This window comes from Paralichthys olivaceus, chromosome 5 (assembly GCF_024713975.1).
Source record: "Paralichthys olivaceus isolate ysfri-2021 chromosome 5, ASM2471397v2, whole genome shotgun sequence".
NCBI lineage: Eukaryota > Metazoa > Chordata > Actinopteri > Pleuronectiformes > Paralichthyidae > Paralichthys > Paralichthys olivaceus.
In genome coordinates, this window is record NC_091097.1 from 24,268,844 (window position 1) to 24,291,943 (window position 23,100).

At 41.0% G+C, this 23,100-nt stretch overlaps 1 protein-coding gene across 2 annotated transcripts in view; it reads right to left on the minus strand.

Annotated features, from left to right (window-relative positions):
* septin12 (septin 12) overlaps window positions 1–22,863 on the minus strand; it is a 63,441-nt gene extending 40,578 nt beyond the window's left edge. The window contains exons 1-2 of one of the 2 annotated variants that reach the window (XM_020102960.2): window positions 22,640–22,863; window positions 5,086–6,579 (exon numbers count right to left, since the gene is read on the minus strand). In XM_020102960.2, coding sequence (XP_019958519.2) covers window positions 5,086–6,579; window positions 22,640–22,694 — 1,549 coding nt within the window. In that variant the 5' untranslated portion in view covers window positions 22,695–22,863. Of the gene's footprint in view, window positions 1–5,085; window positions 6,580–9,674; window positions 9,772–22,639 lie in introns of those variants that run through there. The other variant, XM_069524946.1, reaches the window with a different exon arrangement.
* Between the last annotated feature and the right edge of the window lie 237 nt (window positions 22,864–23,100).

Below are 23,100 nucleotides of genomic sequence, written 5' to 3' on the forward strand. Positions count from 1 at the left end.
TTCCTTCAGCTGCAGTTTTTGAACTGTCTCGGCTGCTCAGAAGGGCACACAAACACTCCGTCTGCCGCCTGTCACAGATTTAAAAAGTGGATTTGGAAAAAAGAACTAAGTCAAAGAAGTAATTCAATTTGATGGTTTTAGCACTCAGTACCACAGTGATGCTATTACATTAGAATGTAAGAAAATGTAAAGTTGCCATGAAGTCCATCAGTTTAACTACAACATTTCCTTACTCGAGCCCTTCATGAGCAAGCTCCATCATATCTTAAAGAGCTCATGGTAGTTTGAATTTGGGAAATCTGGGACATTGGGTGATGTGGGACACCTCAGCTTCAGTCTGTTTATTTCCGAAAATCTAGTTAGCATGGATATTATGTGACTGAATCACATGACTTCATGAGGGTGATGTCACAAAAAGAGGCTCCCCTTGGAATTGCATGGAAAGGTCAGTGACATGAGATTATTGTTCAGGATATAAATCTGTCATAAATGCTGTTATCAAATTATGTGTGTGCAGAAACAGATGCATTGAGTTGTTTAAAATGTGTTTTAGTTTTTTTTTTTCAAAGATATTTTAGGTGTCTGACTTCAAACATCATTGATAATGTGGAACATCATGCTTTGGGTAATCTGGGGCAGTCATTTAAGTTCTCTAAAGGGGAAATATGCATTTAGTAATTCTGAAGTAAAAAAAAAAAGGATAAACTTTAGAGATGTAGCTGCAGTTGTCAGACAGGAATTAATGGCAAATACAGTCTGTCCCTGGTGTTTGAAAAAATAATACTTTTATATGTCAATATGAATTAAGGAAATCTCTATGAATACTATAAATTCTCTTATTCAGCTTTCTGTGATTTTTCCCCTAATGCTTAATGGCCTGCATTTATATACTGTAGCACTTTTGTATTCTTGATGACCATTGACCACTCAAAGTACTTTACAGTACAGTTTATTGCCATTCACCCATTCACACACTCATTCACACAGTACATCTATGGGCAGCACTTTTTCTATGAGGGGCAATTTGGGGTTCAGTAACTTGCCCAAGGACCCTTGCAGGTTGGGAAGACTGGGATCTAACTGTGGCCCTCCTGGCTAAAGGGCGACCCCTCCACCCCCTCAGCCAAAAATGGATAATATTGATCTTGGCATACATAAAGCAAGTTGATTTAGGCTTTTTTTAAAGCCTAATACAAGTTACCCAGATTACAAAGTGACCTGTCCCACATCATCAAATTCAGGGAGGATTTACTTTATTGGTACAAAGAACACTAGTAGCTGTGTCATGTCTCCTCTGGGAATTCTTTCTTCTGGTGTGGTTAGAAAACATTTTAAGGATCACAGAAAGGTATACTATGTAGATCTAAGGTGAAAAACAGATATGGGAATCATTTGGAGATGTCAAAGTTGCAAAAAATGTTTACCTGAATTCACCAAACTTTAAAATCCCCTAACAGACCCTTTCACTCTCAAATACAGGATTACCTATGCTTGTAGTCAAGCGATGAGAGTCAAACAAGATGAAGATTTAGACATGTAAATGAATCTGAATGTATTGCTTTTAAGAAGTGCAAAAAGCCAACATTAATAAAAGAGCAGAGAAGAGCTGAATGAAGTGATTCCAGACAATGATGGTGTTGTTCGTGGTGTCCGCACACTGCATGTTTACAATCATTACTGGCAGTCATGTATGGAAGACTGAGGTAAACAGATGGAGGAATGCAAAACCACAGAAGCAAGGTGTGGAAAATGGAGGGAGAGATAAGAACGCACTGCTAAGGTGGGAGAGATGGGAGTCAGATATAAAGAGGGAATCATAATATATGTGACGAGGGGAACAAAGACAACAATACTCTAGTGTGTACAGTACAATTCACAGAACTGACTGTCAATTATGGTTGGATACTTAGTTTTATTACTACGGATCCAATTTAAATCATTAAAAATGTAATTGAGAACAAATTCAAGTGGATTTTGATGAAAAGTTATTTTTTTCTGTATTATTCTTTTTTTGCATTTCTTTCTTCTACTGTTGGAGTCTGTGCAGTTCTCCTGAGGTAGTAGACAGTACAGGAAAATACTCCCGGGCTGCATTTTTGTTTTTATTCTTTTTATGGGAAACAAACAATCTAAGTTAACCACTGGGTCCAACAAAACAATCATTTCACTGTGCACACCCATTATGGCACATTAGCCTGTTAATTACACAGTGAGCACAGATGGCAGCAGCAGTGTTCGTGTGTGCTCTCATGGAAGTGTTGTTAAAAGATTAGTCTGAAGTTGCACTGGTTGTCCACTCACTCACTCATGGTTGTTCACTGGCAGGGTATGACTGAGCACTCCATTTAAAACAGTTCCCAAGCAAGAATGTACAAACTCATCACCAAAAGACAGATATTCATTCATCCCTGTGTCCCAGAGTGAGCCTGTTATTGTGTTGGTGTGCATTCTGACTTGTTGTTACAGCCTGAGACTGCAGCCTGGCAGTTATTGTCCAGAAGAAACTACACATTAAACAGAATGCATACTCACAAGTCTTGTTTATCGCTCTGGTTGTCAAGTGAGCCTACTTGGAAGTCAGAGAGAACGGAGCCACACTTGGGTCCCTCTTTTATCTCTCTTTCATCTCATAGGAACTAGACTAATTCCATAATGACATTGAAACACGTGAGGGGAAAGTCCACAGGTTCCTTAAAACAGATGCTTTCTGTTTTCTGAACCTGCAGTCAACAACATTCTAATGTAAACATCCAGGCATCTGATCAGACTAGACCAAAGTGGGACAAGAGCTAGGCGGAACATCTCACTGACATGATATAGATGTACAAATGATTTCCATTCCATTCATGAAATTAACTGAAAATCATGTCAGTAAAACAACAGACCTTGGATAAATGGCTAAGGACGGAGGTCAATACAGGAAACAGTTCAGTAGGTGTGGCAGCTGAGCTCATCTGCAAACCTTGACTTATCTACATCAACATATAAACAGAAGGAAGCTCTGTCATCATTTGCTAAAAACACCCACACTCAAAATGGAACGCTTGTGTTACGAGTGTATCAGTTCTTCGTGACATGTTTTCCATGTCCCTCATGTCAGAGTTTCCAGGCACCGAGAGTTTGCACTGAAGCATGTGCAGACAGATGAATGCTTGTTATGTGCAGCATTCAGAAGTGCACTGGCAAAATAACATTTATGTAGATTGTGTGGACATTGAACAACCAGCACAGATATGAATGTCAGCTTCTAATATCCCACACATTAATATAATCTTTTCCCATAAAAGTTGTAAATATTATTAATGAATTACCCAATCACTACAAGTGGCTCTTATAGGCTACTGCAAGATCTGATATTTTGGTGTAAAATTAAATACAATATGTTGTAAATGACCATTTTACTGACATATTCAATAGCAATGGCCTTGTTCACAGGCGATCTCCTTACAAGCTCCAAGAACAGGTGTGAACCAACCAAAGATGCATTGAGGTCGCATTTGAAAGACCGTCCACCCAACTGACATCCTCTGACCCTCTACAGCAGGAATATATATTGAATTATTATACTGATCAACAACTGACTGTCGCATCAAAGAAAGAATAATGCAATAATATTTCAATAATATGTATTGTCAGTTTTCACAGTGAACTGGAGGGATTAAAGTACTTATACAAACGAAACGCTCTTTTGTCATGTGAGGTGGAACAATTATATGTATAACAGAAAGCTTTTTCTGAAAATGTGCATCTCCAAATAAAGAGCTTGACTTTAGAAAATGTAAATTTGTGTACATTTTGTTTCTTTTTTCTTTTTGTCAGTCTCAATTTTATTATGATTTTTTTTTTTTTTCAACTGCTTTATCACCTGTTTTTGTTTGTCCTGCCAGGTTTCTAAATCTGGGCTGAGATGGTGGCTTTTAACAATCACCACGGTCTCTTTTTTACCCTCCCGATACTGATTCCAATACCTGGATTTTGCAAATCAGCCGAAACTAAGTACCACCAAGTGGTGGTGGTATTTTTCTTACACACTAATTTTATGAAACTGACATACAGAGAGACATGGTATATATAGACACACAAACTTAGCTGCTGTTGGTTTGTAACAGTTGATTTGTTATTTGTTATTTTCATCAGCTACAGCGATGCTCCGAATTAGATACAAATCAGAAACTGCAGCTGAATGTTTTCCACAATGATTTGCTAATGTAATTTACCAGTAGTAAATGTGTATATTTCTCCAACCTCAGTGTTTGCCCATGGGCCAGGAGCCCAGTGGTCCCCTGTTGTGGCTGCCCCCCCCCAATTGTGACAGGGACCAATCAGGCTCCCTTGTCCTTGTGGGCAAAAATATTCGAAGCCCTGTGGGATGTTGGCAGTTGGCATTTTCTTTATTTCATTGTGCACTTCACCCAGTCTCTTTTGTTATCTTACTAGACCTTATGGGTGGCGGCCGATATGTATTTTTTATTTATGAGAAGGTCGGTTAGCTTTATCAGTCAGGCAGTTTTTCTTTGTTTTGTGTGAAGACGTCAGTCAGTGGAGTAGGGACTAAGTTTAGGAAGAGGGCTTGCGTTTAGTTTATGTTGTTTTATGATTTGGCGTCACCCTGTTCACTGTTTTGTAAATCATTTAGCACGTTATACAATAAAAGTCTGTAATTGCCAGACACAATTGGTGCTGTGTTGCTTCCCTTAATCCTAGACCGGAACTGGGTTGTATCATAATACGGGGGGAGGAGCCAGCCACAACAGGGGACCACTGGGCTCTTGGCCCATGGGCAGTGTTCTAGACAGAATCCCCTGGAGGTGCGTAGGGTGGAGGAGTGCTTCACCTGTGAATAATAGTTTTGAGGCCTAGTTTAAAGATGGCTTAAGTATGTGTTTCTATGTTTTCTGGTCTTGTTGATGCAGTGCTCACTAACGCAGACAAAAACACACAAGCATGTATTAAGATGACTACACCTCTAAGTAACAACACTGTTATTTACCTACCAATAGAATCTGTTCAGCCCTAAGGGATCATCTCATGAATAATCACACACACAAAAGCATCTTATTAAGCACTTTGCAAAGATCATCTTACTTTCATGATTCCTCTTCCCCTGTTTCCTGGAGGGCATTGGCACAGGTACAACAGGGCATCCACTTGTAGATGACAACCAACCATTGCCTGGGACTGTAGGGAGCTGGGAAACTGTTGCTTGTGTAGTTTCAGTGGCAGCAGGCTGAGAGAAGGAAGCGATCCTCTGTAAGATTGAGCCAACACTATCTCTGGTATCACCAGCACAATCCTGCAAAGGCCGAATGGCTCTGGGGCTGGAGGGGCTTGATGAGCTGTAAGGGCTAGGTAGGATGGGGACCATCTGAACAGGTTGGGGCCCTGTGACAACCTCCAGCTTAGGGCTCTGAGTTGGCGTGACGAGCATTCGAGAGCAACTCATCTCTGGGTTGGGAACTGAGCCCTGTAAATGAGTTGGAGAACATGGGGAGAAAGGCAATAAGGGATTGTGCTGGGATACGGACAGAGTGTCAGAAATACTGTCCATGCTGTTGAGAGAGGCTGAAGGGCTGGCTTGAATGGTTGGAGGGCTGGTGTGATGCGGGACGCCCCCTGTGCTCCTTCGAGTGGGCTTGGGGTTCATGGATCCTGCTTGAGCCTTGGTGGGAGACGTTGAGGTGCTGCTCACCAAGCTGTCCAGATCCAAGGGAAACTTGTTGAGACGCGGTATCTCTTTGACCATAGGCTGGGGAGACTTGAGGACCTTTGGGACCACAACAGATATGTCATTATGAGGATGACCATTCCAGTTGGCATTTGCATTGGCATTACTCAACCCTCGAGACACCCTGCCTCCACCCACTATTCCCCCTCCTCCATCACAAATTTGGACATCTAGGGTGGGCATCGAGCCATGGTTCATCTCCCGAGGATGTGGAACACCCAGCATCATCCCTGACCCATGATCCATCTCGGTGTGGAAAACACTCCCATGGGAGGAGAACTTCTTCAGGCCATAGTTGCTTACCATGTTGGCAACTCCACCTAGGTGCTGTTGTGGTGGTTGGGGTTGGATTCGGTGAGATGGAGGGCTGGGATATGACCCAAGCTTGGAAAGAGGGACAGCAACCCCACCACCCCCAGAGTACTCCAGGCTGGACGAGGAGCTGTGAAGGCTGTCGTTGTCACTGCCAGGACCAGAAAACATGTAGTAACTTTTGGGATTTAACTTGCTCTGGAAGGATGAGGCTCTGGCCACAGAGGAGCCATTATGGTGAATGGCGGGCTTGTTCATGTTTCCTCGGTTGAAGGACAGGCTGCTAACAACTGTACGGGCCTTGAGAACAGGGCTGGGATTGGAATTCAGGCTTTTGCAGGAGTGGTGAGCTGTAGAATCCAAGTTGTTGTTGTTGAAGGCTAACGAAGAGGACTGGCCGTCTCCACTATTCCCTTCAGTGGCTTTATTGTGGTTGAGGAAGAAATGTGGGGAAGGGTGAGAGATGGGTGAGGAGATGGGGGAAGGTGAGGAGAAGGATGGTATGTCATCCACATCTTCAATTTCAAAGGATCTCTTCAGTGCTGCAAGTGAGAAGAAAGAAAACACAAGTCGTTAGGAAAATGTATCAGTTAAACTAAAACCTTACACATTACTGTGGATGCTATCCAGTTATTGAAGCTGAAGCATTCTGTCAGATAGGGATGAGTGTAGAGATGAAGCAGTGTGAAACTTTTGTATCACGATTATCAGTATTATCGCTGTATTGTTAAAAAACGTACAAACTGATACACAAACTATAGTGACTTTATATTGACAAAATATCAGTGTTTATTTAAGGCATGCATTTGGCACAGGTGAATGTTAGCATTGGTTAGCTATGGCCAGAGATCACAGTTCTCTTGCTGTAACAGCCCCGACCGGATTGCTGCTCCTTCTGCCATGTATTTACGACACATCACAAATGCTGCTCTTGCTGTGTCTGCATCTTGGAGACTTGCTGACTTTGGTCGATGCTGGACATAACATCACGGCATAATGTTTCCTCTAGGAGTTCATTGCAGCACTTTCCAAAAATAAATAAATCAAAAGTGATCTAATTATTTTGATTATTTTCACTTTGCTCTTGATGTCCTTCTTGTTCGTGTCATGTCACGTCTCCTGTTGTGTTCTACCATGAGCTCAACACCACAATAATCATCAGTGGTTTTGATGCCAATTTAAATTTCACATGGAAAATAGGAAACGTTGTTAATTATTAAACCGGTAACCAGTCACCTGTTAAACTACAGCTACTCTGAATATACATCAGAATGTGATCTGTCACACGAGCAGTTTCGGCCTTTGTTTGAATTTGGACTTAGCAAAAACAGTGGTCAAATTCTCCAAATTGAAGTAAATTATATGTTCTCCTCTCTGATCTAGCGCGGTTTGTAAACTGCAATGGATATTTACAAGAACAATATTGGGCAATTATCCCTATTATGATCTCTGTTTCTCAACTAACTGGCTCAAGCTTGCCTGGCTTCACATGCACCTTGTAAAAAGGCATTGTTCTGGGTAGATTGTTTTAACGCAAGCTGATTTATTGTTTGCTGCAGAGTCATTGTTCGGCTGACATGACAAAACCCGACCAGAACCCTAAATATTTTCTCCAAACCCAGCTCTTCAAAATGTTTGTAACACTTTCAGAATTAATGTAGCAGCTACTGCTGTGCTTCATTTAACAAATACTTTTTGTAGACTCTCCCTCCAACCTTTTCTCTGCTGTAACTTAAAGCAGACCATTATATCATGTAGATTACATTTTTCCTCCACCAGTTTTCAAACATTTACTCCAGTGGGGAGGCAGCAAAGTCATGTGAGCTACACAAGGAACAGCATTGGCTGGCCTACTCCCCCTACCTCAGGTAATGTTGCCACAGTGTTTGCCATACATACAATGAAAAAAGACCCAACTTATCAATAATTAATTTTTTTTGCTAAGTATTTTCATACCAATTCATTTCCATAACCAAGAAACAAGTGAATCTTAGGCCAGAGATGCAAAATAAAACACGTTTTGATACACAACAATTTTTCTCTGCATTTGCAGCACACAACCCAGAGCATTCATACTTGTTAAGAGGAGACAAAACTGAGAGTGTGCATTCACAGTGCTCAGCTTAAGGAGCTAAGGTGTAATAACAGTGTTGAAGAAACACTGATTTTTCTTTTTTATGAATGTGCATTCATGGTGAATACATTCAGTGAAGGAGTTTCTGTTTAGAACGGGCCAATGTGTGGATTCAGTAACACTGCCATCATTGAGTCCATCACCATATTGTACGCTGCTGCTACTGCCAAGGACCAGGCCGGGTGATCGGCTGCAACCTGTCCTCTCTCCGGGACCTGTGGCGTGCAGGTGAGATTTTGGCCGACCCCTCCCACCGTGGACATGGACTCTTAGAATCACTTCCCTCTGGCAGGAGGCTGCAGGCCATCAAACCTCAAACCATAAAAACATTTTTTTCCAGACTGCTGCTGGCCTCATCAATAAGGCCTGGGACACTTCCACTGAACTGCACTGCTATATCTATATTTATTTATAAAATGCTCATAAATTGTGTGTGAGGAGATAAAAAAAATAATTGATTTATACCTCACATTTGTAAAATGTTTGGCAAGTGTTTGTTATTGTCGCCTCGATATCATTTTTGGGCATATAATCCAACCCTAGTGTAAATCATTCAATTTAATATGATATATCCATTGTCATTTCATAGTCACAATTAAAAAAACAGCTCTGATTAACAAAGTGGTCCTTCATAAATAGGAATTAAGCCAGCCTCTCTCTTCCTTTTGGCTTTCACCGCTTTTGGTTTTAGTTGGTTCTGATGTCAACACTTACATTTCCTTTTCATTTCTTCAAATCATCAATCATCATTAAAAACTTGTGTGTAGTCTTCCCTCCTTTGTACAGCCTTGCACCCAGCTGTGGCAAAAACCTCATGAGGCAAAATGAAGGCGTTAATGGCAATAAGGAGGAGAATACTAGTTTTGCCGACTCCACTTCATCAACAATGTTGATAAAGCATTACCATGAAGTACCCCATTGTCAATGACGCACTTACAACAACCTTTTCTGGCAGAAACACAGAACATGACTGATATGGAATTAAGCTGTGGGAATGTAAATTATTCTGTATTTCTACTACATGTAAATATTTATGGTATTACACTGTAATAAATGAATTCTCACCACACAATTTAGCTGTGACTATTATATATATATATGTATATATGTATTTACTGCTTGTTTATGGACATGAAATAAGAGGAATGTACAGTTACATCTTTACATCCTCACACCCAGACAGGGTTCATACAATACCTTTTGTTTCATTACTACTTGAGCCCATTGGTCACAGCCTATTCCCTGGGCTCCAGGGAGGCTAGGTAAGGGCATGTGTGGTGTGAGGGGGTAGGGCTTTGTTAGCTGAGGCTACAAGTGTGAACCTGCTCTCCAAACGAAAGATAAGGAGACCTGCTATCAGGTAATTTCTGGCACACTGTCAAACACTGGGGAAATAATTGCGGAGCAGTAATGTGCCCTGTGTGTGTGTTTTGACTATGTTTGGCTCCACGCCCTCTGTTCTCACAGTTGTGCAGACCCTAAACCCCACCTCTTACACAATGCCTTCAAAATCTGATAAAGAGAGATGCTCAAACTCAGTCTCTCTATCTCTCTCACACACACACACACACACACACGCACACATATACACACACACACATAAACACACAGACACATATACACACACACACATATACACACGCACACATAAACACACACACGCATATACACACACACACACTTAAACACAGATACTAGTGTGCTAGCATAGGGAAGGAGGCATTGGGGTCGATAGATTATCAGCCGGGCCAATTATCAGTTTGGATTGATAATTAACGATAAAACAAACTGAAAATACACTTTCACCTATTAAAATGCCATGCCTCGGTATATCTTACTAATTCCTGCATAATGCATGAAGTAAAAGATAAAATTACCATCCATTTCAAATGTTATGCAGTTTGCCTTTGTATAATATTGGTACAAATGTAGCTAGAGATGAACGCTTATTGAATGGTCAAAAATGATATTGAATCTTCGATATGCACAGAGGCCCCCAAATAGTCTTGAAAACATTATGCTGAAGCTTTTTATGAATAGCTTGATCATTATCACCAGTGCAGGCAGGGATCTGACTGTTTCCTGAACTTGAAATTCACTTGGCCTGTGTGTGAACGCAGATCCAAAGGAGTATAACAGAGGACATTTAGGCTAAGAACATGGTGTAAATGACGCCATTATGAGTTGAACTTGAATGTCAGGGCTTACGGACACTTGGACGACACCACAGGGGCAGTATGGAGGCATTTTCTGTTTTTTCTGTTAAAGATGTGGTCGCCAGTTACTTCAACTGTATTGGAATCGGCTGCAACAATTATTACCCATTCTGTGGACTCCCACCATCGGCATAGTGGTTAGTAGATAATGAGTGAATTTAAATTTTTTTGGTGAACTATCCCTTTAACATTTGAAAAATGGCAGAGGCAAACACTGGTAACAGGAGTAATACGCTTATTAAATGCAGTAGCTTCAGACAACTTCATTAGACTACTGGTTTGGGACCAAAATGTGGAAACGCTTTTCAGATTCAGCTGTGAGTGACAGCCACTCCATACGATTCAGTTGAAGCATTACAATAGCTGCTTTCAGACATGCATTAAACTCTGCAGTCGCTCAGTATTTTCTCCCAGAGAAGGTGCATGTGTGCATGCAAATGTCGCTGCGCAGTTTCTGCTGACTTTATCCCCCTGGCCCCGAGAAGAAGTCAATGTGTGAACACACCGTGAGTCAGTGGTGGTGGTGGTGGTGGTGGGTTCATCTCTCGACTGAATAATGTGAAGGATTTGTTGCTCTTGTAAAGGCGTCTGTGTCGAGAACCTCCAGCTGCGTTGTGCAATGTGTGACGGGCAAACTGCAGATAAACTCCATCGCCAATTCTCCAGATTTTGACAGCAGGCCACTTTTGAAAACAGCTAATTAATTCCAGTTTCAAATATCTACGATTAATAGTGGTCATAATTCAACTTTATGATCTACAACGCCATTCTGACCAGTTCAACAATTACCACGCTTTGCTTGTGTTTGCACTTGTGTTTTGTATTTGGTTGTTTGCACTCTCGAGTTTCTCTGTCTCTTGTGTGTCTCTCCTGCTTAACTTCCTGTTATTGTCTAAGTTTCTGCCCTTGTGATCATCTGCACCTGTTATAATGTGTTTCACCACTGCTCAATTATCCCTTCCTGTTTTGTGTATATAGTCTTTGTGTTTCCCTTTGTCTTGGTCAGCTCATCTGTTTACACATCCTGTTTCAGTTTTAGTTTCATTTATTCATTTATCTGTTGATTCTTTGCTGACTGCCTAACACCTGAGACTGTAAGTCTGTTTTGTTTTCTTTCTTTTTCGCATTAAATTATCATGCTATGACCAAGCTTCTGTGCCTACATTTGGGTCCTCTCAGTGGAGCGCTTGCACATCAGGGTTATTTTGGGATATATAAGATTGGCATGTGTGGTAGGGTTGGGTGATTGGACAAATATATAGTCTCACTGCAAATTGGCTGAGTCCATTGTTTTGACGATTTGTCATTGTATTTTGCTGATATAATGTTCTGCTTTCCTCAGGAATGAATTCAACTGTTGAACTCAGATGAACAAATATATTATATATTAAAATATATAAATTAAAGAAATTCGTTTTCATGCATGATCAGAATGGGATGAGTTTCTGCAGCTGGAACATGACAGGATGTTGTCAGTAGGTAAAGATAGGTAAAAAAAAAAAAACATGATCGTATTATTGCAGAACTACAGTGTAAGAGATAGCACAGAGACTGGGTTTGGCAAATCTAGGCTCCAGTAATACTACGGGAGTAGCAATTCTAGATTTTTTACTGATGATGATGGGAAAAATTACAAGTTATTCTTACAGCTGAAATCTAAGGCCACTGTGCTTGCTAAGATATAACCAAAAGCTGATCTATGATCCTTCTTTCTTTGGTACGGTAAAATGTAAAATAGGAGAAGCTGAAAAAATGATCCTACTGCCTTGGATGAGGAGTTCAATTAGGTTGTTGACAAGGTTTAAGACTGTAGCAAACCCGTAAACTACAAAACACAAAGGAGTGTCAACTGATATGTGATATTCCTTAAGACCTTAGCTCAGTTGATGTATGATCATTTCTGAATTCCTATTTCTATCCCATTTCTATTCTCATTGTTTCAATGAATAGATTGTTTACTGATAATAAGTCTCTCCCTCCATAAACAGCCTCATACAATATAATAAATATCAGCTCATGCAGAATTGACCATTATGTCATCTTCATGAAGATGAAGGTTGAGTTCAAATTTGCTAAGGGATACAATGTACAAAAAAAATTACATTTTCCAAAGAAAACTATTTTTCTTCAGCCTTCTCCCCTGGGAGAGCCTGGGGTGAATATAACACTTTTCTTGTAGGATTTGAAATTCAATATACCACTAACACAACGAGAGACAAGGCAGCAAGGGTTCTCAACTTTGAAGAAGTGAAGACAATCTAGAACAAATGAAGCAAGAATAACTGAGGTTAAAAAATAGGATGGAGCGGTTAATCCTTAAAAAACGCACCGGTCGAATTTAAGATTTTGAAATTTAAGACGTACAAACACAGTTAGTTTAGTTTTGCGCGGAAAACCCATCCATCTAGGAACATACAACTCCTCCTATCCACATTGTGAGTCCAGGCCATGCTAGGTATGCTAGGTAGATTGCTAATTCAACAATGAGATCAAGATCACCTAGCTCAACTACAACACACATCCTTATTTCAATCATTCAAATTATGTATGTACATTTTTTTATATTGTTATGTTAAATATGTTAGATATTATTCCTTACCCTCGGTTTACGTTGGTTAATTTTTTTTTCTTAAATTCAAATTGAAACAAATAAAACAATAAGAAGATTCTTCTTAAAAAGTATTCTTTATCTAGACACATGGGGTGAAGCACAGGTAAGGTTATGTTATGGGGCCAAATACTAAGAATACATTCATATTCATAAGTTACACCTACTGTCCACACTCAGACGTTGTTCTGCTCCTACAGTGAAGGGGCCTTTCCACCTCAGTAATCCATGCTCTTACTTATAAATGACAGTTTCTCATTTATAGTCATTTCTGCAACTATTCAACCACCGTCTGTGTTGACAACCTGCCTCCTGTTTACACCTGCATACACATGACCAGTGTGTGTTCAGGTGTGTTAGTATGGACAGAGATTATTTCTGACACAGTTAGGACACCACAAAAAATGCTTTTTTTAAATATTTGTATGGATGTAGTCATTTGTACTATTAAAAATGTCAGTGTGATAGAATTCTGAAGCACAAGTTTTCCTCTTTATTGTGATGAAAGCTGAAATATCCAAAAATCTTAAAACCCAGCAAATACAAGCAACTGCAGTGTGAGTTCAGACCAACAGCTGTTGATGAAGTATTCTTTGATATGATTGAGTTGCTGGAGAATCTTAATGCAGTATAACTGTGTCCAACTATCATATAGTGTGGGAACCTATGAATTCAGAGGATGGGAGGCCTGGCCTGTCTGGTGTACATACACAACGTAAGGGGATGCTGAGTCTGGACATGTCTATGACTACCCCCCTCCCTCCTTGTTCACACACACACACACACACAACACACAACACACATGCAGGCTCCCCACCCCCTACCCAGAACATTCCACAAGATTTTCTGAACGGACAAAGCAACATGTGCACTGACACGTGTGAACACGCACAGCACACACAAACTCACAAAGGCTAATGAGGGCAAAATAAAATGCATTAAAGTTAGATATGAACGATTCATTGAAATATTATTGAAATTGCAGTATGGCTAGGTGCATTATCCATATTGTGCTACTACAGAAATACTGGGCCCTATCAAAACATTTACAAATCCAAATTTTATACTTTTTTTCAGTTTCCACCAAAGTCTGCCTCATGTAAAAATCATAGCACATGTCAAAAATAATCCCTTAATGTTTTTTGTCCTATTAAAAACTAATTGGATACATTCACAAAACTTACACTTGAAATCCATCTCTTAAAGCCACACACACACAAACACACATTAAAACAACTTCCACTTACTAAAAGCACATCTGGAAGACACATTCCAAGAAGCATATGCAATGAAAATAATAGACTGAAAATAACAGTGGAAGAGGAAACACAACTTGTGCAAGTTCAGTGATGCAGCTGTCATGCACCAGCAGAGGAAGGCACTGTGCTCCAGGGTTACATTACAGGTGATGTGCGGATTAGTCTGTCAGCTCATTCCTGTTATCACCAGTTAAGGTAACTGTTCACCTCACACACCGAGGTGGCTGTCAGTTGTTTTTTCATCAATTCGGTTCATTTGAGATGATCGTTTTCAGCCCAGAACCTTAATGTTTTCCCTGTTAATGGTTTTGTCTCTGTTCTATTATTGGTCCATGAGAACTGAGCGGGTGTTTCTTAAGCACCTGACAACTCCAGACATGTCTAGTACCAGGCAACCTGCACTGATGTCTTGCCAGACTCTGATCCATTATGGGAGAATGACTTGGCCACAAGCCACATTATTCGCAACCTGTATGTGTGTGTGTGTGTGTGTGTGTGTGTGTGTGTGTGTGTGTACACTCTTCTTCCAGCATAAGCACCAGTTTTGTCAGGACCAGGGTCCTCATTAGGACCAAAGCTTGGTCAAATCACCATTTCTTAGGTCCTCATTCATGTTACAGGTAAGACGTGAATTGGTCATGGTTAAGGTTAGAGACATGGCTTAATAAGAATCGCTGTTCAAACTTGTGAGTGTGCTGTGTGTGTGTCTGAGAGATATCATGGGCAAACACTTGTTCTTGAGCTTCAGGGAAAGTGTTTGTACAACATGTGAGTGTGTGTTCATGTGAACTACGACCACTGTTCATTCTGTTAAGTTATTCTTTTTAAAGGTGAGTGCAGTTGAACAGAACACACACTGGGTGTCTCAGGCTGTTGTGCTCCACTGCGTTAATGCAGACTGGAATGTCAGAGGGGGACCAAAACTTGTCATGAGCAAAAACAGTGTGTGTGTGTGTGTGTGTGTGTGTGTGTGTGTGTGTGTGTGTGTGGTCACTGGGTCAGTAAGTCATGGGATCCTCTGATCTTTGCAGGGTTCGTGCCCTGCTGCAGCACAGTACCAGGATGTGGCAGGGCTGGGAGGGACAGCTCTTATCCTGCCTGACCTTCTCTAATCCTCCATGTCATCCAAAGAGCCAAACGCCCTCTTCTCTCCCTTCATTCAAGTGCACCCTCTCTATCGCCTTCATTTACGCTGCTCCTGCACACACATTATGTTAGTCCTGGCCATAATGACGGATTCACATTCTCATTAAATTTAGTCTGACTTTTAGAATAAGCTTTGTAGAAATGCTATTTTTTGACGTTAGTGGAAATATACAATATCACCCTTTCGAACTGTAAATTCAACAATTCATCAGTAAAAAAATATTTCTAATCCACAAGTGAATAAGAGCTGAGACTCTGTTGTTTTCATCCAGAGCAAAGTTGTACAATAAAAGTCTTCAAACAGCAAAGCACTGGTCAGAGTCAAACTGTTACACTTTCCCATTAAGCCAACCATAAACAAACAGTAGCAGAAACCACACAGCATATCTACTAATTCTAGAATTTTCAGTTTTTCGTTTGTCTGTTGCTTCTATATCTCAAGAGCAGCTATTGTCTTCACACTTGTTCATTACTCATATGTGTTTGTGTACATGATACATTTCAATATTTGAATGAACAGGCAAACAGGGCTCTGTAGCGGCGGCGGCGGCTGGAACTCAGCCCGCACAGCACGTCACAACAAATGGCACGAAAACGGATTCTCCAGTTCTTTGTGCAGCAGTGGTGGCTTTGGGGTTCTGTAGACGGAGTCCCACAGCCGGTCTTTTCTGGCCTCGGCTCAATTAATGCAGGTCACTGTTACAGTTACAGAAAAACAGCAGCTACTAGGATTACTACAGGTCAAGCAAAGAGCCCATTCAACATGAGCACTGCATTAGTTTATCAAACTCAAGACTCTCACTTATTGGATGTACACAGATAATTCTAATTGGCTCTTCAATGAGAAGAATTAAGCCACTTTCAGACATGCACTGAACTTTGAAAATCCAGAAAGTCTGTATGTGTGAATGAAGAGTCCGATAGTCCGCAGACTGGAGCCGGTGTGAGGACACAGCAGGATATCCTCTGCAGGAGTTACTTCTAGCTAGCAGACATTTTGATGAAGTTTCTTACACGAGACAAAATCAAAAAGAAAACAAATATCTCAGGATGAAAATGTAGTGTCATACGTAGAAGACACAGATTAAGATGTCAAGAGGGTGTTTGGTGATGAGGGCCGACACTGGTCGTCGTGTTGATGTGCTGTGATTGTTTCCCTCCTCCGCCTGCTGCACAATCCCTAACCTGAACGCTCCGCAGATTTCTGTGCTGCTGTAAACGCGTCTCCGCTGAGAATCTCCCACTGTGTTGTGCATGTGCGAAAGTCTGGACCCAATTCTCTGGACATCCTCCAGTGACTACTTTACATAGGACCACTCTGTCCAACGCCTATTAAAGGTTTTGAATGTCAGCATAATTAATGGTTCACTTTTACAATGTGAAACAAATCCTCTGTAGACAGGTACACACAAAAATGCCACTTTTTAGTTATGCTTCTTAAATCATGCCTTACATATGCCTAGAGATCGTGGCCCTGTTTAAAAGACAAGGAGATGAGACACATCCATTTCAGCATCAAGAGTCAGAGCTGCTGACGTTCCTGTGACAGTGGTTTCAATTGTCAAATACAAATCGCCACGCAAAAGCAACTACAGCTGGCTGTGGCCAAAGCCTACACCAGTTTGTTTAAAGGCACAAATCAACACGTGTCTAAACAGAAGAATGTAAAAAGAGAGTAAGGATGAAAGAAGTGGGGAAAGCTTTTGTTGCCCTGTCCCTGAAGGGTCCCAGGACATGATGGATCACACTGAGGAAGAACAATATCCATTCATTCTGACATCCTCTCCCTCTCTCACTGAACATACTCTGAGGAAGTAAAGATTTGTGTGCGTGCCCTGCGCGTGTGTGTGTGTACGTGCCTAATGTTGTTGTGCTTAATTTACCTGGTTTCTGAGTTTACTGTTACAATGCAAAATTGTACTCAATGCAGTACTTTGGTCAGTTTTTTTCAGAGACCATGTGTAAAAGACCGTGATCTTAAATGTTTTTGTATGCTATGTGATTGAACTAAATGTTAATGATTCTGCATCGGTCATGAAGAAGACAAGTCCACTTGTTTTTTATATTATGGGCACTTGAACTGTGATGAAAGATGAGGAACGGCAGTGTGATTCTATTGCTCCTGTTGGACTTTCTTCATCTCTACACCCCAGAGCCCTGCTGCTCTTCTCCCTGTCCCCACATTCAAACTCTGTGTGCCAGAGCCTTCAGCTGCTCTGCACCACGACCCTGGAACTCTCTCCCACCTCACATCCGCCAGCTGGGTTCTACTGGACAGCTCAAATCTCAACATCTGTTTACATCTGTCTACCCGAACGTCTATCCCTACTAAGCCCTCTTTAACTGGTTTGACTTTTAATCACTCTTGTGTTCACATATGTATCGTTGGGTGTCTTTGCCTCATAACTTGATTTTTGAACCAATCAATCTTTACTACGAAAGCAAATTTTATTAATTGTTCAGACTTCACCTCGACCCTGCATAGCATGACTCCCTCCCAACCCCCCCCCCCCCCCCCCAAAAAAAACGTATGCACTTGTATGTTCATTTGATTAGCTCGTCAATCATAGCACTTATGCACTTAAAGAATCTTTTACAAATAGCAGTTACGATCCTCAGAGGAGGGCTTGACAATTGTTTCTATATTTCGTTTTACCCCATCGACGGTGATATGTTGTGGCTCCTCTCTTGTGACAAATGTGCTTATTGTAAGTCGCTTTGGACAAAAGCGTCTGCTAAATGCCCTAAATGTAAATGTAATTGAGAATGCCTGAAAATAAAAGTGCCATTCTAAGTTAATACTTGGGTGTTGACCGCAAATATGGGAAAATAGGAGAAGTGTAAAAGTACTTTCAGTTCATTATGAAACTGTAGTAGGTCAGGGCTTGGTTCTTTTGCGTGGCACAGGACACATTTGCGTTCACATAGCTGACAGAATGTGGCCACATGTGGGTGATCAGATCTCTGAGAACGATGTTCATACCAGGTCTGAACGGGGGCTAATATACTGCAGGGGCCCCACCCCCAAACTTAAACATTGCTTAAAGTGACTTCTCTGACTTGACTGCACATTTTAAATGTTGTCTTTTTTATTTTTCTGATGGTTTATTTAATTATTAGATTGTTGAATAGAATATATACTTAGGTAAACTGAAATGATTTAAACAAGTACAGTTATAATAATTGTAAATACAGTTGGTTCCAATGGTCTGAGAATTTTGGTCCTCATTGTATTTTGATTTGATTCGATGTACTTGGATAATCTTTAATCAAGTCAACACAAGTAGCGTCTCAGTTTGACAGAATGAACTGCTTCTAAACACACACTCACACACAACATTGACTAACACTCACTTCCTGGAGATTTACTCTAACATTAACTTTAAGTATACTATTTGCCTAACTCTAACCTTGCCCTCACCTTTGGGAATGTCTTCACCTTAAACTGCAATGACTTGTGGACTTGAAAAAAGTCCCTATCCTGTGACTGTGTAAACAGATTTAGGCCCCCACAACATTAGTAATACCTGGACCACACACACACACACACACACACACACACACACACACACACACACACACACACACACACACACCACACCCACATCCCAGTCAGTATTCACGGAAATCTTTTCAAGGCTTTGCGTACACTGTGTTATTAGTTCTTCTTTCTGTCTAGGCTGTTTAACATCCGACTCCAGTGATTATAATGTAAGTCTCACTCAAATATAAACACCAAACATTCTAGGGTGATGCAAACGCTTTCTTATACGAGGATGCTGGGATAGTCGACCTATAGTGAAGACAACGTATCTTAAACCATTTTCTCAATGTTCAGAATTCCACATTTTAGATGATGTGCTGCTTCAATGCAAATGCTGTACGTTAGTGGTGTGCCGTGACTTTTACAGATTCACAAGCCAAACAGAATGACCAACTACACCTTCACCCCAAACCACTATCGCAATGTGTGAGTCATGTAGGCTTCTGAAAGAGCTGTCCCAATTCGTAGGGGAAGATTTCAACCGCTACCCCTTGTGACTCCGTTTCAAGGGGTGAGTTAACCCTCAAAAACAAGGGGAAGGGGTTGGGCCAAGAGGTGAAATGGGATTGGCCTTTGGATGTTCCCTGGATTAGCCGCGCAGCATGCAGCAGATAAAACAAGGAATACATGCAAAAAAAAAAAAACAGTGCGCGTTTTGATCAAGATGAATACCATTTACCACCACCATGTTTGGACTCGGTGCTAAAAGGTGGAGGATGGGGTGGTGGAGGCAAGTTGCCGGCAGCAGGGCGTGAGTGGCAGTGTAGCTGAGCAGGGATCAGTGAGGGGGGGGGGGGTCGTATTTAAAGGGACCGCTTCGGTGAGAGAATGGGCTGTGATTGGTGGGTGACTGACGAGCACCCATAAACCTAATAGTAGCTGACAGCTTATGACGGCTGAGCACATGACTCCGTGTCCTGCATGAACTAACACGATGCAAAATTTCGTCGAATTTAAAGTACAAGAAAAATAAATACATCTATTGGTGTAATAAGGATGGTTAGTCATCTTGTCACATGACACCGTTGTTATCCTTATATATCTATATATTGTATTTTAGTCTGGGCTAGTCCTTTTTCTACTGCCCTACACAAAATACTGGTCCTCCAGAAACATTAGGATAGCAACCAGATCAGAGTCTCACACCCCATCTGCTCCTCCTATTTGAATATTTTCTGATTCTTACTATTTATGATATTAATATTTTTCAAATGTGTGTTTTTATTTTTAAGATGCACTAAACTGATGGTAATCTTCCTGAGCTTTGCTTCAGAACAAATTCACAGATCCACTTATTTAACTATTCAATCCCCAGAGCTTCGTCCTCCTGGATTCCTCACTAGCAGAGGTCAATTTTCAATTTCATTTTGCTTAAAAGACCATTTAACTGCTGCTCTATAGCTGTTCTTCTTTATGTATTGTCTTTGAAGATGTAATTTGTTTCAACTATTGTTCAGGAGTCAATACATGTGCCTAAAATCATTTGAATGCATCTGCACACCTGTCCACATCACATACACACATTCTTTGGTCTTTGCATTGATAATAGTGTTGCTTTTTTGTTTTGTTTTTTAATATGCTATATGTTGTTTTAAAGGTCCAGTGTGTAAGATTTAGGTGAAAGGGATCTATTGGCAGAAATTTAATGTAGAATAATCCTCATGATGTTTTCACTAGTTTGTTTCATCTAAATTGTATGAATTGTAGTTTTCTTTACCCCAGAAAAGACCCTTTATATTTAAATACTTTATATTTACATGGAGAGGTCCCTCTCTACGGAGGCCATCATGTTTTTTACATTAGTCCAGACTGAACAAACTAAACACCTTTTGAGTTTTTATGACAACCGAAGCTACCACAGGTTCTTTTTCATGTTTGGAAGGAGAGGGTGAGGTGAGGGGTGTTCAGCTGCAACATGACACTTCACCAATAGATATCACAAAATTCTACATACTGTTCCTTTAAATGTGATGAGTATGGGTAATTATATTATTTTCTTCCAACTTTTGATTGTTTTTTTTTGTAGAAGTATGTTGTAAACAGCTTTTTCTGCTCTTGACCATCTCCAACAGCTGGCTACTACTGTAAAACACCTTCACACAGGTGGAATCACTTGCTTCTCTAACCGCACTCACCCTAATCTAGACAGGCGCAATAATGGAACAAATAAAAATATTAAATATTATATAAAAATCTCAGGATGATAAAGTGGTGCCGTAGAAGACACTGACGAAGATGTTGAGACAGCTTGTGGTGATAGGGGCTGGTAACGATGTCACCTTGTTAATGTGTGCGGATCTGAATCCTCCTGATTTCGAATAAATATCTCCGCCTTTTTTTCAGAAATATCGATATTTGTGATGAATAGTTTTAAAGTATGTAGTAAGAAAGGAACAGTGATTTTGCAAGTGAGCAGGAACCTACAATAGACAATGACAGCAAGCTGCCCTGAAGCGTCACCAACAGGATATCGCATACTTGTTTTTAGAGACGAAACATGGATGCCTACAGTGTAAATAATACTCTGGTGTCAGGTGGACAGTAGAAACAGCAAACCTGTAGAATTGATGCAACAGCATGAGTGCTCGTTTTGTTTTTTATTACATTATGCAGTGCAAAACATTGCACCAACAATTGCAACCAGCGGACTAAGCTGGCAGTCCACCTTTATGGTTGTTTCTATCCTTAAGCCACTATCGATCACGCAAGTTTCATGCATGTACCTGGGAGCACTATAGGAATAATCGAACATTCACTTCACAACTAAATTTACCACGACCACATAATGGTTCTAAAACATGTCTCTACCTTACACATGTCCAGCGTGAACACAGCATGTTAGCTTCTTATATCTAAAATACTGTAAATGCTACAGAAATACAACTTGGCACGGAGCTGCTCAGTGATAAAATGCTTCACATAGTCAAACGTAGTTGCAAAAGCACCCCCCTGTGGCCAGTTACTGATGTTTTATTTGTCTAATGTTTTAAAACCTATATTTCTGTCTTGTTAATGTTAATGTGGCTTTTACAACAACAACATCCTCGCTTGCACGTCAATCACCAGAGGACAGCAGCAGCAACAGCAAACACAGCTTTTCCTTCAGGAAACACTGATGTTCTACCTCTGATAGAGGTCTATTTTTGGCTTTATCTGGTCACGCACTGCTTACCTTGTTTGTCTTTACAGAAACATTGCTGTACATGTAATCTCCCAGTGGATGAAGTGGTTTTACACATTAACCGGTCACATCTTTATCCAGGATTTACCACCACCGTTAGTTCTACTAATTACAAATCTTGCAGTTGTTTTCTCCATTAATCAGTTGTTTGGTCTGCAAAGTTTCCATCACATTTTCCATCTTAGCTTTTACTTCTTCGCAGCCCTGAACCAGTCTGTCACAGAAGATTTCATACAACACAGATTAGTTGATCAACATCAAAGACATCAAATCACATGTGGATTGCAAGTGGTTGTTTTCTCCCGAACAGTTATGGAACAACTGGTGTTTATTGCGCTCATGCCAGCCAACAAATATTTATTTTAGAACTTAACCAGAAAGTGTTAGGCTGTGTTATGAACCAGATTCAGACCGCGTTGTGTCTCTGAACAGAGGTGCGTGAGCCCGGAGCTGCAGCCCCCTGTTTGCTTTGATTACGCGCCGCAGTAAAGTAATTCAATATCACAGCACATACCTTCAAAATCTGATAAAATCCCCTCGAGGTGTTCATTCACTGAAAGTTCCGACATTGCGTCTGTGGGCAGCGGGCTGCGGATCAGGGGAGGCGACAGCAAACAGCCGAAAACGGAGATTGTCTGGGTTTGAAGAACTGATGTAGAGGGACGGAGCCGACTGGTCTGCGTCCCGTGCGTCTCCTCCGTGCAGTGTGCGTCCTCTGCGGCGCTGCAGTGGATGTGCTGCCCACATACCCGGGGGGGAGGGCAGGGGGGGGGTGGAGGCCAAAGGCTGGTGGGTGGAGCAGCATGGAACACCTGGAAAATATCCTCATTCAAATTTCTCTTGGCTTTCCTCCCTCCCCCAGGCAGGTTCTCCTCTGGCCAAAGGTCTCAGATAGACCCTTTACCTGCACCCTGTTAATCCTGTCACACGGTTAGGAGGGTTTAAAACACGCAGCCATCCTAATGTTTAAACGTT